The 16,367-nt window shown below is 47.4% G+C and overlaps 1 protein-coding gene across 3 annotated transcripts in view; it reads right to left on the bottom strand.

Annotated features, from left to right (window-relative positions):
* The window catches only part of LOC118770366 (TBC1 domain family member 22A-like), a 125,135-nt gene that overhangs the window by 64,386 nt on the left and 44,382 nt on the right, over positions 1-16,367 (bottom strand). For all 3 annotated transcript variants that reach the window (XM_036517988.1, XM_036517989.1, XM_036517987.1), the window contains one exon: positions 3,220-3,326. In XM_036517988.1, coding sequence (XP_036373881.1) covers positions 3,220-3,326 — 107 coding nt within the window. The remainder of the gene's footprint in view (positions 1-3,219; positions 3,327-16,367) is intronic.

The raw sequence follows: 16,367 nt of genomic DNA on the forward strand, positions 1-16,367 counted from the left end.
CCAGGGTACAACGCCAGGGTGACACCTAGGATTTGAACCCGCAGCTCACCCAATACTCTACAATGCCACACTACTGTCAGTCATCAGACAGGGGCTGGCATGAGCATTTCCAGGAATTTAACTGGCTCCACACTACTTCAGTCACAGAACAGGGGCTGGGGTACGCACCGCCGCCATTAATCCACTTCGACAGCACAAACCCGGCGCTCCCTTTTCGGCATTCTTTGTTCTCGCTTGTTGCTTTACACAGGGGAATGGTGATGTCTGCCACACAAGCCTCACTGTGTCTGACGGATTATTGTGCCAAAGCCTTTGGGGAGACAAATCAATCTCCGTAAAAAAAGCTAAGATTTCCTCTGTAGTTAAACAGACACATTTACAAAAGTAACAGGCCAGGGGAATTTACCCAAATAAGCTCTCAGGCGGGTGAAACAGAAATTAAAACGCGGCAGTTTACGCGACGGGGGAGCTGCTTGTAAGACTTCTTCAGAAGGAAAGAGACCTCATGACCTGAGGTACAGTGATATGCACCGGGGGCCGATTCTTCATCAAGAGAAAGCAACAGGGCCAAACATGCTGGTTAAGGGGCAGAACAGAGGGAGTGTCCTGGGACTGGACTGAGACGGAGATGGAGATTGGACTGAAACTGAGGGTGTCGTTATGCAGCTGAGAGTCGCACTGTTCAGGGCAGTATTCCTGAGCCCAGCTGCACAGGACATGACTGGGAATGCTGGTATACTGGTATGGCCAAGAGGAGAGACAACCCAGCAGACATGGACTAGACTTGTCCAGAGCAAGTTATCTGCCGTACACACACACAAGCACACACGTACACACTCATGCACTCTCACGCGCTCTCTCTCTCTCATAAACACACACACACATACACACACACACACACACTCTCTCACTCTCTCTCACACACAGTCACACACAGACACACTCTCTCTGTCTCTCACACACACACAGACAGACACACACACACTCCATCACAGCGGAAATGCTGCAGATGTATTTTTTGTCATGCCGTGGCTTCGGGGAGAGAATTCTCTGATAACGGCTGGTGTTTCCAACAACTAGAGTGACAAGCATTTCTCATTTTGGCACAGATGGATTCACTCCTGGTGTTTGTGATGGATCTTCTGCATGTCAAAGCGCCCAGAGAACTCTTTACACCGTTGACCTTTTCAATCACCAGCAAGCTCCCATTAACCACAGATTAAGTGGATCCCTCTCTCACAATGCCCTGCAGCAGACTGACCACACATATATAACAAATATAATATATTTCACATGTGTAAGTAATACAATTACTCACACGTATGAAATATATTATAAATAACTTCATATGTGTAAGTAATATGATTACTTAAACATATGAAATATAAATATAAACACACAACAATATATAAATATATTTTAAAAACACAAGTGCTTTTTCATTCATTTTTCTACCCCCTTTTTCCACAATTATTCGCTGCAAGCAGTCATGAAATAGTCTTTCATTTTTTCAGTACATTTTTTTTAAACTATCCCCTCTGGAAATAGTGCCCCCTAAGGTACCCGATGACTATGCAATTGTACAGGCTTCTGAACCAAATAAAACTTGATTGATTCACAACGTGGAGTAAAGGGCAGGAGTACATGACGATCTTTTCGACTGAATGCTACACCGTGGCCTTCATAAAAGCCCTCAAAAGAAACATTCACCCATCGACATCACACTGCAGCCTATCATTTACCCACGCTAAATACCATCTCTCCTCTCTTTCGCTCAGACAAAGAGAAATCATTTAGCTGGGTTACCACTGTTAAATACATTCAACGTTGAAGAATACAAACTTCATTTCCAGATGAAATGGGATTCAGGGCAACAATGGTAATCACAATTGACGTTTGCTCTCACGGCGATGGATGGGATTTCTCAAAGGGCTGACAGGGAGCGATTGTGTGCGTGAGCACGGTGCAGTTCAGATAACCGCCCCCGAACAAACGCTCCCCGGGACCTCCCAGTTCGGCGAGGTTGCGAGGGAGACAATGAGCTAAAAACCATTAATGCCTGAGAAAACCAGCTTTGAACACACAAATTACTGCGGCAATTAAGAGACAAAACCAGCACCAAAGGTTGTGCGGCTTGGAGTGAATCTTTAATCTCAACCATGAGTGAAGGGAGATCAATCACTGCATACTAATGCACCCCCTGTCCTCTGGCGAGGCAGGAGCACTGTGTGTGTGTGTGTGTGTGTGTGTACACAGTGCATGTATGTCTGTAAACATGAGTACAAGCACGAATACGTAAAGCATACTGTCCATATGCATGTATGTATACCTATCTGTGCCTGTGTGTATGTGCACATGTGTGTATGAGTGAGCATGTGTGTGCAGCGCGTGTGTGTGCGCAAGCATGCATATGTATAGCATGTGCATCTGTGTGCCTGGCATGCCCATGTGTTCGTGTGAGCATACACATACCCCCAAGAGACCTATTTTGGCATGCTGATTTGATATGTACTCCTACTCCCCGCCTCCCTCAGACCCCCCCTGCCCCCTCCCCCCAATCCTGGCTGCAAGTCAACTCGTGTGCACATCAAACGGCCCATCACAGCTGCACCCTCTCTCATCGGCAGGGGAAAAACAACACCACACAAACACTGCCGGAGACCTGAGCACGCCACCTGGGAATAGCGCCGGCTCCTGGATCCCAGCACTTTAACTATAATGGTGTATCGCTTTACCCCGAGCTAACCACCTACCTGGCAATACTGTCTACCCACGAGTCCCTGGGGCGAGATACATCAAGGCAACCACAACACCACTTGTGCCTTTATAGCTTTCAATCAATTAGAGACACAGAGGAAGAGAGGGAGAGAGAGAGAGAGAGAGGGAGAGAGCGCGAGCGAGAGACGCAGTGTGGAGCAGTGCCGTGTTCCCTGGGCGCGCGCTCACCGCCGGGCCTCATGGGTAAAAAGGCAGCATCTGACTGCGGAGCGGGGCGGGAATATTCATCATGCACTTTATTCCTGGAGAGGTGCAGGACGGTACGGCGCGACTCAGCGCTGGGGACTGGAAGCCCTCTTTCCCCCACTCTCTCTCTCTCCTTCTCTCTCCCTCTCCATTCCTGCACGCACATCCCCCTCTCCCTCTCTCCCAGAGGTGCTCCGCACAGCCATGAAATTAATCAGCCGGCGCACACCGGCGGCGGACGGGGAATCAATTTACCTGAATGCCGTCCAGCAGTTTGCTCATGCACCAGAAGCTGTCAGCCTCGATGTTCCGCAGCGCTTCCTCCTGCAAGCTGGAAACATCGAAATTTTCCACCTCTTCCTCTGCGAGGAGAGGAGAGAGAGAGAGAGGGAGAGAGAGAGAGAGAGAGAGAGGGAGAGAGAGAGAGAGAGAGAGAGAGGGAGAGAGAGGGAGAGAGAGGGAGAGAGAGAGAGAGGGAGAGAGGGAGAGAGAGAGAGGAAGGGAGAGAGGGAGAGAGGGAGAGAGGGAGACGAATCAATGAGCGGGCCCTAAACTCACTGCGAGAGGCGGTGAGGGTCATTGCCGAAATCCGGGAGAGAACAGGATTATCCGCTAAAGTGGGGGCTTCCAAATGCACTTTCACGACAGTGGAATAAAAAAAGATATGCATTTCCTCTCAAAGGGAAAGCAATTGTTCCTGTGCTTTTCTCCCCTGTTGAAGAAATAACACCGTTAGCCATATGTGCGCAGGCCTTTCTATATCTCCACCAATCCGAAGCAACATTTATATCGATGCTGTGCTGGTGATAGGATGAGTGTGACTCCATGAATCTAAAAATAGGGGGAGAATCATTTCAGTGACTCATTGTTTTGAAGCAAAAATACTGCATTCAGTATGGACAGCCAGTCTTTGGGTTGGTTCACACACATCAAAAACTGTCTGTGCATCAGCAGGTTTATGAAGCCTCACTCTACCACCACCATCTCTTATATTTTGGTTAATGTTATCTGTATGGGTATCTACAGTAAATCTTTACATGCGTTTGTCAGCAGTCCAGTGTGTTTTCCCAGACTTTACAAACAACTGAAGAATCTCCTCCCCTCTTGAAACTCTTTGTCTCAAAAACCGATGTTTGTAAGGCACTGACTTCAAAAAAAAGCTCCATCCTCCAGACAAGACATACTCATTACGGACGGGCTGCGAGTTCTGCCGTCTCCGTGGTAACGTGAGCAAAACCTTGAAGGGCTGTGCACGCTCAGATTGATGGTGAGAGCATGGAGCAGCACATCAGGGGGACACAGATGCAGCCCAGACATGAAGCGCACCTCCGTGGATGGGGGACGTTTTCGCATTTGATACAGGTACTGGCAATTACCAAGCTTCTGTTCTCGTGGTGTCATTTCATTTGAATGTCCGACGGACAGCAGTGAGAGAAGCTGATGCGGGTTTCCTGGGCTGGAAGCAGAGCCGCCAGCGCTTCACGCTGAAAGCGATGACGGATAATAAGGCTCTTTAATGAAGAAACAGAGCTTTGATTTTTCTCCCCCTTTTTACATTCAGGTGGAAATGGGGATGCAGCAGAGAGGACTGGAGGACTGGCCTGGAGAGATGGCCACGCTAAGAGCTGGGCTGTCAGACTGCCCTGGCCCCCGCTGTGCATGTGAGCCCTGGACGCGTGCCCGCTGGCCTGCCTAGCCAGGTCTAATGGCATGAGATTGCACCTGTGTTTCCTCTTCCCAGCACTCACTCCTCTTTGACTTGTTGTGCCCTGTGATTTATCAGCAGTTCCTGTCACTCTGAAAACACCTTTCTTTATCACACCTGTCTGCAGCCAGTAGGAGGCACTGTTATGCTTTTTACGTACACAAAACAGATCTTATCACAGGGCGGGAATACTGATCTCAGGCCTTGGCTGCCCAACGAGCCCCTACATGACCTTTGGTCATGAATGTTACTGCAACCAACCAACAGTGTCCATCTAACCTCTCTCCTCAACTATGTGTAATGACCTGCCACATCCAGTATCAAATATATGTTTGATAAGTACACTTGGACCATTCCAAATCACATGGAGGAGAGCTACTTGCTGCCCACTTGTCAGTTAGGTAATGAGAAAAGTGTGCTGGTGTGCTGTGTGCTGGCCCACCCACTGACGTTTTTGATTGGTCAGCCTTTACGTATACGTTATCTCAGTTTCCAGCAGGGTCATCAGGCCTGACACACGGCTCCTGTCTGCTGTGTTAACTGTCCTTTACACAGACTCCCTCCACCAGCTCACTGATCTTCATCACGGGCTGCAGCTGACTCAGAGAGGTCAAACACAGTGCCTCACATTATTTACCTCAGCCACTGAAAGCAGGCTTCCCTCCCCCCTCCCCCCTCTCATTCATTACTAAAACATGCCACTGGGATGCCGCTTTTACCCAGCTGAATGTATCTTTAGTCACCTGAGAGGCTTTCTAACAACAGACTTCATCAGGAAGTAGGGCTGACTCATTCTTATTTTAAGTCTGTCTCTTATTAGCGCACGACACTTCGTGTGCTGGGCGAGATAAATGGAAGGGCGGGCTGTAACAGCAGACAGCTGAAATCTGTACTGGGCCAGGATGAACTCCCACAAACCCTTTGCTCACTGAGCTGTGTCTCCACAGAGGGAAACCTGAAGACAACTGTCTAAATGCATCCAGAAGAGCAGCAGGGCCAGGTGACACCGCTGTAAACCTCTGCTCCACAGGTGACAAGTACAAACTTTTTGTCTTTGTAACACACGCTGTAACACACTACATCTGGGGCTAAAGCAACTGAACACAGGCAAGCACACATCACCGCTGGTACATCAGCGAAAGATTTCTGATGTTCTCAGCCACCGGATACACGTGCCAGTCTGTGCTGGGATTAACGACTCTCTGAATGGGACGGATCGTAAACACCCCAAGGTCTGTTCGCCGCTCCTCCGGAGTCCGCCGCAGCGCCCCCGCAGACGGAAACAGAACCGGATTAGGAGGTACAGCTGCCAGACACCCTCACAAAGCCGGTGTACGTTCTCAAAAAGGCTTAAGAGCTGTTTGTAAAGGAATTACCGTCAGTCAAATTTGACTTTGTCGGGGAACACTTCAGAGCGCGCAGCAGAAAAGCAGTGCAAAGCTGCAAGCAGGAACATCCTGAAACAGGAAGGAAAGGGAGAGGGCAAACAGCACGTGTGAACGGATCACCTCAGGAGATAAGCCCTGCCAAACAGCAAGGAGCAAGCAGGGTACATATTAAAGCAGACAGGCGCGCATATTCCGCTACACTGGCAGTTCCAGGATGCAGCAGAGCCGTGTGACCGCTTCTTTCCCCCGCGCTTCTCCACCACGTCATTTTTACCGCCACTGCCCTGGACGCCGCTGTCTGCCCGGTTCCGTTAGGGGGGGGTAGCGACCCCCCCCCCACCCCCCGAAATAAAAACGCCGGGCTCAGAAGGGGAACATTCTCATTTGGGCTGGGTCTCTGCTGGGACACCCTGTCAGCCTCATTGGGCTGGGCCAGGCCCCTCAGACCCACAGGGGTGTTAATTAGCACATCCAGCGAGCAGGAGCGGCTCTCTCGGTGACACTCGCACGTCAAGCACACCCCGATGTGCAGGAGCCTGGGGCTTAATTACCGAGAAGGAAATAACAACACGCGGCACACTCACGCTCCACAAACTCACATCTCATTTTCTCACGTATCGACAGGGAAAAATTCTCACATATCCCCCCCTTTCATTTTTTTTCTTAACCTCTCTTGTCTTTTTCCCCAACTAATACAATTGTTATGTTTTACAATGTGCATGCCTTTTTTTTAGTAAAATATAATATACAATACATTATGCTGTTAGGGCACCCTCCTAGCATAATGCTGTCACAAAAGAAAGGACAATTAAATTACAAATTCCGGACTTTCCAAGATTTTGGATTTCGCCATCTGTACTTTGTGCTCACTGTCAGCTGAAACGGAGAGGGTGCAGAGAAAGCCCAGCCATTCAGCAGCCACCCCTCCATCTGTGACACAGGCTTCTTCTTGGCCCACTTCTGACTTCCTGTTGGCCCAGTTGGGACTTCCTCTTGGCCCGGAGCTGGCGGCCCAGGCGAGAGACAGGTTCTCTCTGGACCGGGGGCTTGGACAGCTGTGTGGCACTGGCTGCGACGCCGCGCTCCCTCTCTGGAGTACCACCCCGCCATCTGCCCCGAGCGATATGAGCGACGTGGGCACGGTTACAGAGAGCGGGGTGACACACGCCGTCCTACCCCACAACAACGAGCGACGGTCCCGAGGCAGGGCATCTAGGCGGCTGATGTCACGGAGCTCTGCCAACAAAGCCAATCAGTCATCTTTATACACTAAGGTGGTAGTCTTCCCTCGCCAAAAAACGCTCTGATTAAATCAAACGTTACGTTCTTAGTGTTGGTTAATGACCATTCATTTAGAACTACAAAGGTGTAATTGAAACCACATAAAATTAATGGAGGAGTCTAGTTGGCTAACCCATCATTTTAACACACCAGAAAATGAGACTGGGGGAAAGTAATTAGAATGGGAAAGAGGTACGGTGTGAAATGTGTGGATCTGTTCAGGATTAATGGACATCTTCATCTTCACCATGAACCATTAAGGTCACCACAATCTGTAGTGTGTAATGAGTGTGTACGCAGTGTTGATACTGTGTCATGTGTCATTTAATGACTGCGTCCAAAATTTGCACAGTGTGATTCTGAGGTACATCTGCAGTGTTAGCTGGGGTAAAATGTGACCTCTCTCTCTCTCTCTCTCTCTCTCTCTCTCTCTCTCTCTCTCTCTCTCTCTCTCTCTCTCTCTCTCTCTCTCTCTCTGCAGTGAGAACATTTCACTCTTCTTACCATTCACTTCACTGACTGAAATCCATCCATCAGATAAAATTTGCTACACTAACTCAAATCTTTCAGCTACAAGTCACTACATTAACAATTATATCACTTACATGCCATTACACTACCTGAAATCTCCCCAATTAAAAATCATTGTTATAACTGAAATCTATCAACAAATTAAACTAAAATCTCAGATATTCTATTATGATTTTCTGATATCTGATAAAAGTCAGTGTAATAATATTAAATTAAATACAAATCATTAGGTACAATGTTCTGTTACTTCCTCTTTTGAAACAAGTAAAAACTAGTTTGATGTCTTTCATCTGTGCAAGTTAGAAAGATGCAAGCCCCTGTTTGCACACTATTACAAAATGTTGGAACAAATTATTTAATTATAAGTTAACTGACCATGGACATAATCTCATGAAAACACTGCAATCCACACAGTTTTGACTTCTCTGCAGATAGCAAAAAAAACAGACGTGGTGGAATTCGCCTCTGATGCAGAGCTCAGTAATTCTGACCCCAAAGCCCAAACTCATGTGGAGCAGATAATGGCTCTGAAATCCCATTATGACGGCGGCTTTATTTGATAAAGGCTGAAGCGAAGCGCTGAGGTCTGTCTGAGCGAAACGCCGTTTCTGCGAGACCTCCGCCTCGGATGCGGCGATAAAGTCCGATGTCAACGACAGTGCCGGGCCACCTGACATCCTGCTCTTAGGACGCGGAAAGAGTGCCGCAAATAAGCTCTCTGGAGTGAGGCGGACTGCCGCCACAGAGCTGGAACATCTATATAGACTCCGTGCCACGTCGCCCGCAAAGCATTCTACCCTTTCTTTCCACACTTGTTCTATTCAGGCCCACACTCGTCTGGGGTAAAGAGGCACACACGCCACTGTGGGTTGTTTGAGGATATCTCCTAATGGCTTATTGCGGAGCAGTCCAGGGAACAGCGTGTTTTCTCACCTAGGGTTTGAAACAGCCATCCTGGGGTGACAAGCAGGTACCTCCAGACTAAGGGTGTCAGAAGCCATCTTATATGGTAGTTTTGAGCAAATCCACAGCGTTTCCCTCAAGCTATCTGGGCAGAGATTAAAAACTATACAGGCACCCGATTAAAAAAAAACAAAAAAACACTGCAGTGAGGGTAAAAACAGCTGACAATAAGCACAAAAATAATTGCTGGGAATGAGTGCTTTAAGCTTGGCATTACATTGCTCCACAAGGCACAACTTTGAGACCTGACCTTCTGAAGTACTCCAGTAATACCTGGAAGTTTAATATACTTATTTATATAAAATATCATATTTTTATACATACCAAGAGGTATGTAGTGATGAAAATATTGCAATGTCGGAGTGGTCTGCTTCCTTGCACAGTGTAAAAACATGCTGTCTTCTACGGACTGTCCCTCGTACCCTTTTGAGCATGCACTTTTGAGGTGGGGTCTCCGCTTACACCCTATGCCTTTGGTGTAGCACTCCAGCTCAACGTCGCCCTCTTCAGGACAATGTGGAACCATAAATAGGATGGGTGGATTTTATTTTTCCTGATTTGGAAAACATTCTTTTCCCCAGAATATCCTCAATGCAGTTCGTCTCCTTATTCCACAACACACTGGGTTATGCCTCCTGGCATCAGCAGAAGGACTAGTCTCAGATGTAATGCAGCCTTTCCACTACCTGCACAACATTTTGCACTGTTTCCCTAGTGATCCCTAGGAACAGCAAGCGCAAAGAACAGTTTAAAAGGAATTTCTAAGGGACAGGGGGAAAGTGAAAGTTTCCCGGCTGTGAAATATGAGCAAAGATCAGGACATTAAGGGATTAATTTCTGGTAATCTGCCCGCCAATGAGATATCATTATATCATTAGACATAATGGGAAAATTACAAGATAATGACCGTAGCCACACAGAAAAAAAGTGCCTTTCTTGTAGGTTTTAGTTAACAAATATGTGAAATATTGTTATAAACAAATTGACACTGATGACCAGCTAGCACACTTATGAAGTGGTCTCACTTGCTTCGTGAGAAAGAGGACTGTCTTAATTGTTATAAATTGCACTGGTCAAGCATGGTATCTTTCTTGAGAAAAAAATGAGCAAATCACAATTTTTCAAGGCATAAATCTGTGCTGGAATTCAATTTATAGCTTTTTATAGCAGAGTAATTAACTAATGCCAAAAATATTTAATAACCATGATTAGTCAAGGAAAAATGGAGAAAGAAGTATGCTTTTATGACAAGGGGCATTCATTTCTCCTTATTAGTTCCAGCTCTATATCACGTTGCATTACAACATTACAGAATGCATGTATAATTATGAAATTAGATTTCTATCAGTACATATCCCAGATATCAAGCCACAATTTGCAGTTAGAGGCATGAACTGAATACTTAGCATTTCTTAATGTATAATAAATAGACGATCATGCATGTTTTTTAATCAAACAGTAAGTAGTGATGATATGACTGGAAACTATGCAATGTATCTACATACTGCGGGCTGTCACCGGTTACTTCTCCTGAAGCTTTTAGGAGACGGACAAATTTTCAGTTTTCACTGGGATCTGGTAAATAATTCAGACTGCTTTGAATCATCATTGCACATGTAGAATTTTAGAATCTGCGCTTTTTAACGAGCAAACAGCTTGTCTGTATGCCATCAGTGCAGTAAGTCTGTGTCAGGATCCTGAGATGCAAGCAGAATCTCCTTTGCATGCAGATGTTACTTAATGACATGCTTGCTGTTTAATACTGTGCTTTTGCAAAAAAACTAAACAAGTAAATAAATAACGCACAAAAATGATAATAAAACACCATCCTAAAAACCCTGCCCCATCAGGACAATTGGCTCTTGTGAGGGATATGAGGGAGGCTCAGTGCTAGTCTTAAAACATGCTGTGACAAGCAGGAATCTGTAAACAGAGAGGCAAATAAGCTCTGGCTAGGATACCACCAAGTGATTCATTAAGGCCACCTGCATTGGTCTCTCACTGAATGCCGTGCACAGACCCCTAGCCGATAGACACCCATGCCGGAGACTGATAACAGCACCCGCTTGTTAACCACGTGTCAACAACCCGTCACACTTCACTGGCCGACCAGCTCACTGGGTTGAGGCCTCGTCCTGAAGGCAAGGCAGGTGCGTGCAAACCAGCGCCGCGGAGACAGCTGCTGGGGTGGGCGAGTTACGCCACGGTTAGCCGCGCCTGCCGGCCACATCGTTCTGTCGCTCCGCTACCAATCCCGCCGTTCAGAAGGCCTCAGAAGCCACGCCCTCCCGCGTGACGTCTCCGACCTCCATTCGGCTGTGGTTCTGCGCGCCGCCCGGCGCACTCGACGCCCATCCGTCCGCCGGGACAAGCGGCGAGGGAGGACGAACGCCCTCAGCCGCCGCCCGAGTGTAGTGTCCCGCTCTGCGGGAGGCGCCGCGCTCTCCGCGAGCGGCAGGCTCACTGACAGCGCATTTGATCACACACCGCTTCGTGTTTACACAGCTCTACGAGGCAAATATTTCCAACGCGCCCCGTCTACAGCATCTGTCAAATGTTTTCTATGATGAGCTCGCCCTACACCCTCCTCGCATTCACATTCTTGTCAGGCCTTTTTTAATACAGGATTTCGGGTACCCGAGCTTTTATGCCAAGTACAAGAACAAAGGCATTAACATCCATATTATCATCTACCGGTATTACTGCTCTGTTGGCACCGCTGACGTCAGTCACCCATTTTTATGCAACCAAGCTGTTTCTTGTTCATTATTATTCTGACAAGCATATCTTTGCAAGGGACTGAGAGGATTTAGATTGCAAAGCAGGCCATAAAAGACTCTGAGAAAGTATTGTGTTTGTTTTTTGTTTTTTTTGTTTTTTTTAAGCCCCCCCAAGAAATAAAGAGCCAAACTTTAGAGACAGCATCTTTGAGATCTTCAAACCCCATAGTTCCAGCCCTTTTTTCTAATTACATCTCAAACTTAAATGTCAGTCACACGCCAGGGGTTTCCTGAGGACACCCGTGCTGCGGCAGACGGGTGACCCCTGCGCGGCCCTCTCGCCCGGCAGGGCGAGCGTCATTAATCACCTCTTGCATGGCGACCGGCAGGATCCGGGGGCCTGGAGCTCATGCCAGGACTGAAGCCCGCGCCTCCCCGTAGAGTCCATTTCTCTCCTCATAATTACATTAATTGCAATTAGCTTTCAACTCCTTCATAATTCGTGCGCTCCTGACACCTGCAGAAGGCCTCTTGGCTGACGTTCAGCGTCATTTTCGCCTCCGTCATCACTCACTCCGGCCCGCTTGTCCCCGCATCCCCCTCCGGCGGGTGATTTATTGCGTCCCGAGACCAAACAGAATCTGCTGCTCCTCAACGGCTGCTGGCTGCGAAATTTACGGCGGGCCCCGCATGCCGAACGCTTCCGCCGATAATCAGAGTGGCGGAAAGCGAGGAGGCGGCTCTGTGTGACCGAACGACGGCCCCCGGAGGGGAGGCGCGGGGGGGGGGGGTGGGGGGGGGGGGGGGGAGCGTGGCACTGTCGGCCTCCTCTACTGGACGCTCGCAGGGAAGGTATCACTCACAAACGTGCTGCTCTCAGCACTGTGAGCAAACTGGCATGGTGAGAACGCTAGCGCTGGAACGCCGGGGATCGTGGGTGTTAAGTGCAGCCTGGGGGAGGGTTCTTTGGGCTGCGCAGAATGGTCTAGTGATGCCGGTGAGTGCAGAGCCCTGGCAGGTGAGTTCACCGTTCAGACCGTGCCTATGACAGGCGCTACCCACAAGACCCTGTGGCAAGCCACTCAGACAGCTATCCTTCAGCAGTGCCCGGAGCGGTCTGCGGGGTGCTGTTTGCTGTGAGAAACATCAGTGTGCTCCCCCTGCACTTCAGATGGAGATGGTGCTGCTGAACCCTCAGCCTCACACCCCCCTGAGAAAAACCTGCACGGCGAAACAAAGCCAATGACAGTATAGATCTCCATACGATCAATAGCGTGCCATTCCCACACCATTCCATCAGACATGCTCCACTTTAATTACAGCTTTTATGGCTGCCTAATGGGAAGCTGCTCTTGTCCTAAAGAATTAAAGTAGTCTGGAGAAAAAATAATCTAACAGATTAACAGCATCTCTCTCCACCTTGGCTGGAACATTTTTTCAATAACACAAATTAAGGACTGGAATGCATTTTTGCAAACTGCCAGAGGTTATCGGTTAAGCCATTTGTCCCTACTGTTATATTTGATTTTACAAAAACAAACTCTGATCAGTTCTCAAAGTACTGGCTTTAATGCAAAACAATATCTAAGCTTCTACTTTCACAGCCTCCCAGAGTCAGTAGATAATATTATTATCTATATTAATATAAGATATTGATGTTTTCATAGGTAGCAGTATCAGATTTCACTCTGAGAGACATCTGTAAAAAGATTATTGTAAAAGAACGTCTAGTCTACAACAGGTATTTTTTACCAGCAAAGTGACACAGATCTATAAAACACACACACACACACACAACACCTGCAACAGGTGCAATGCTATACTGCAAAGTGAACAGTTAGAGTTAATTACAACTTGTAAACGTAGAAAACTTCTGGAAACGCGCTCCTCATGCATCTTCACACCGCTCCACACAACACACGCTCATTCTTCCACACACTCATTTCTTTCTTTAGGAAATATAATCCACATGGAAAGAGTCCAAAGGTTTTCCTTTCTGCCTTTTTTCCCCCACCCAGAGTTATAATTTAATTTACTGCAACTGTAACAATGGTCAGGGGCACTGAATTAATTGCAATTATGAAATAAAAATGGCACGCGTAAAGTAAACTTGTCAGAAAAATAAATAAATAAAATGCATTTAGGTACTTCAATTAGTTTTTTTTCTTCTTATTACAAAGAATTGGTAGTTGGTAGTTTTTTGGCGATGATTACAATTGCCGAGTTTAACCTATCCTATGTAATTTAAAACTCCCATGGCAAGTTCAACTTATCATTTACCAGCTTTATTTAATTAAAATAAACTAATAATACTTTTATTAAACCGCACCATAACCATGTTTAAAATAAAAGTAAACAGCGGATAAATGGCTAATGATGTTAGTTAAAGAGAGGGTATAAAATCAGAAAAAACAGACGTACCTTGTTTAAACATCACTATATACAATCAATAAAACTACTGAAAGCACTGGCAGAGCTTCTGATGCAGTCTACCTTTGGGAGAGCATCACAGCTTTGATTTATGTTGGAAAACTTTGCTCTTATTTGCACTTTAGACTGAAGTATCCACCACCGTGTATTTCAACGAGAATACACAGACACACCAGTATGTACAGAGGCATGCAGCACCCGCATGCACATCTGAACAAACACATACGCACACATACACACACAATCACAATCTTGCATGCGCACACATGTAAACGCACACGAACCACTCACATACACACTGCACTGCAGACAGGCAAGGAAACGACAGCTCTGAGCGTGTCACACACACGTGCAGCCACCACTGATCCAGCAGCTCCACGGACCAAAAGCCTTCATCAATTCATCACCCGGGACCGCTCCCAGCACACTTCCCCTCCGCCGCGGCTGTCACTCAGAAGCTCATTTACACCTGGGTAATTGGGCCAGATGAGAGAGCTTTCTGCAAGGCTGACGTTCCCCCTAATGCCCAATCCCACGAATGGCAGGGCCGCGGGCCGGCAGCTCGGTCAGCACACAGCTCATTGGCCCTCCGCCGCTCACCACACAACGGCACACCACACTACGGAGGACACCATCAAAAGCCGCTCTCCCATTGCTCTACTGAGCCCCGAAAGAAGCCTGGTGCTCAATTTACGCAAGCACGTCTTCAGATTAAAACTCGTAAGGATTACCAAATAATTGGATTAATTGGATTGGATTTTGGATTACAGATTTGCACATCATTTTGACAAACAGATCAATCACGACCGACTGCACCCCGGTCAAGTAACTTTGTCTGTTTCATGAGCACTGTATATTCGGCATTACTCAGAGGACTGGATACAGATGACTTTACCTACTAAAATTTCCTTGGGAAAATTGGTAAATAGAAAAACAGAAAGGAGCCGATATGCTCTGTTTATCTAGAGAATAGCACCTTCCTGCCACTGGAGGCTAGAAGTTATCACACTGTCGCCTGTTCTCTGAGGTGTTCACAGCCAGCCATTTCCAACCTGGCAAAATGTTACACACGGTCCACCAGTAAGCGTGGTCACTCTCTCTTCAGTCATTGCTGCAGTAGGTCACGCTCAGTGTAACCTCTGTTTGAGTGGCAGACACCTTTAAAGAGACGCCCATTACAAACCCTGCTTTACATCTTACATCGCATCTCTACAGCCGGATGTTAACTGAAGCAACTTAGATACAGAGGCAATACACCATCTGGAATTTGAACATGCAATCTTCTGGTCACAGGGAAAATTAAATCTCCACCATGTCATGCCACTCAGCTGCCAATGTACATGTAGACACCTGCAGGGCAGCCACTAAGTGGCTGTACTCCTGCTTTGAACTCTAAACAAACTCAACCATTGATTTCAGACTGAGATAAATGAATTCAGAGAATTGAAGGGTTTATCTACTGACCCCAGCAGAATCCATTTCTTACACTGTAATTAACCTGAGTGGAAAACACAAGCAACAGGTTTTAGGATTCCTAAATTTGATTCCATAAATATATACACTGCATGGCACTCACAGCTCAATGCAAGCACACAATAAAACATAACGCAATGCCTTTTAAAAAACTGTGCTCTTAATTGTATTAATGTATACAAAGGTGTTTTTTTTTCTCCAGGAACTCCCTGGACAACCTTATCACCAAAAAACTTAACAATTTCACAAGAAAAAGACAGACACGCTGTGAAATTCTGGCAGGGGAAGCAATTTCTTTGAATACATGTATTTATTCCAAAAAGTCTGCACCTGTGGATACGGGGGTGCGAGTCGAATGGAGAGGTCCTTCTGCGCTCCTCCCCCCACCCACACTCACACCCACCCATTGTGACGGTCCAGCAGAGGAAAAACAAACACCGCGACTCACTTCCCAACCGTCAACCACCAGATTTCTTCATCCCAAATATATCCCCCAAAGTGCTTTTTTTTTCCTAGTGAAAATTGATTGGGAGATGGCTCCTTTCACTCTGTCTGTGTCTCTGTGTCTCTGAAGCACTGCCCCGGCTCCATTTCCGGGCGCTTAATAGAGCCCCAGCAGCCCAGAGCTGGAGCGAGCGCCCGGGTTTGACTGAAGGAGCTGTCTCGCCGACGTCAGTCTTTATTGGACCCAGCTGAATCGTGGGTAATGAACGGCCAGGGGCCAGCCCGGGATCGAACACAACAAGCTTCTGCAGGGGGAGCAAGGGAGAGGAAAAGTTCCGCTCGCTCCCCGAGGAAGCCTCACCCCTCAACCGCCGCCTTCGTCACATCTTCATCCCGGGAGAGGGCGGAGACGCGCCTCCACGCCCCGCCGCTCTGCCTGTCCGCCGGAGCACAGCGACACATTCCAAC

Source organism: Megalops cyprinoides, chromosome 23 (genome assembly GCF_013368585.1).
Source record: "Megalops cyprinoides isolate fMegCyp1 chromosome 23, fMegCyp1.pri, whole genome shotgun sequence".
In the NCBI taxonomy this organism is placed as follows: domain Eukaryota; kingdom Metazoa; phylum Chordata; class Actinopteri; order Elopiformes; family Megalopidae; genus Megalops; species Megalops cyprinoides.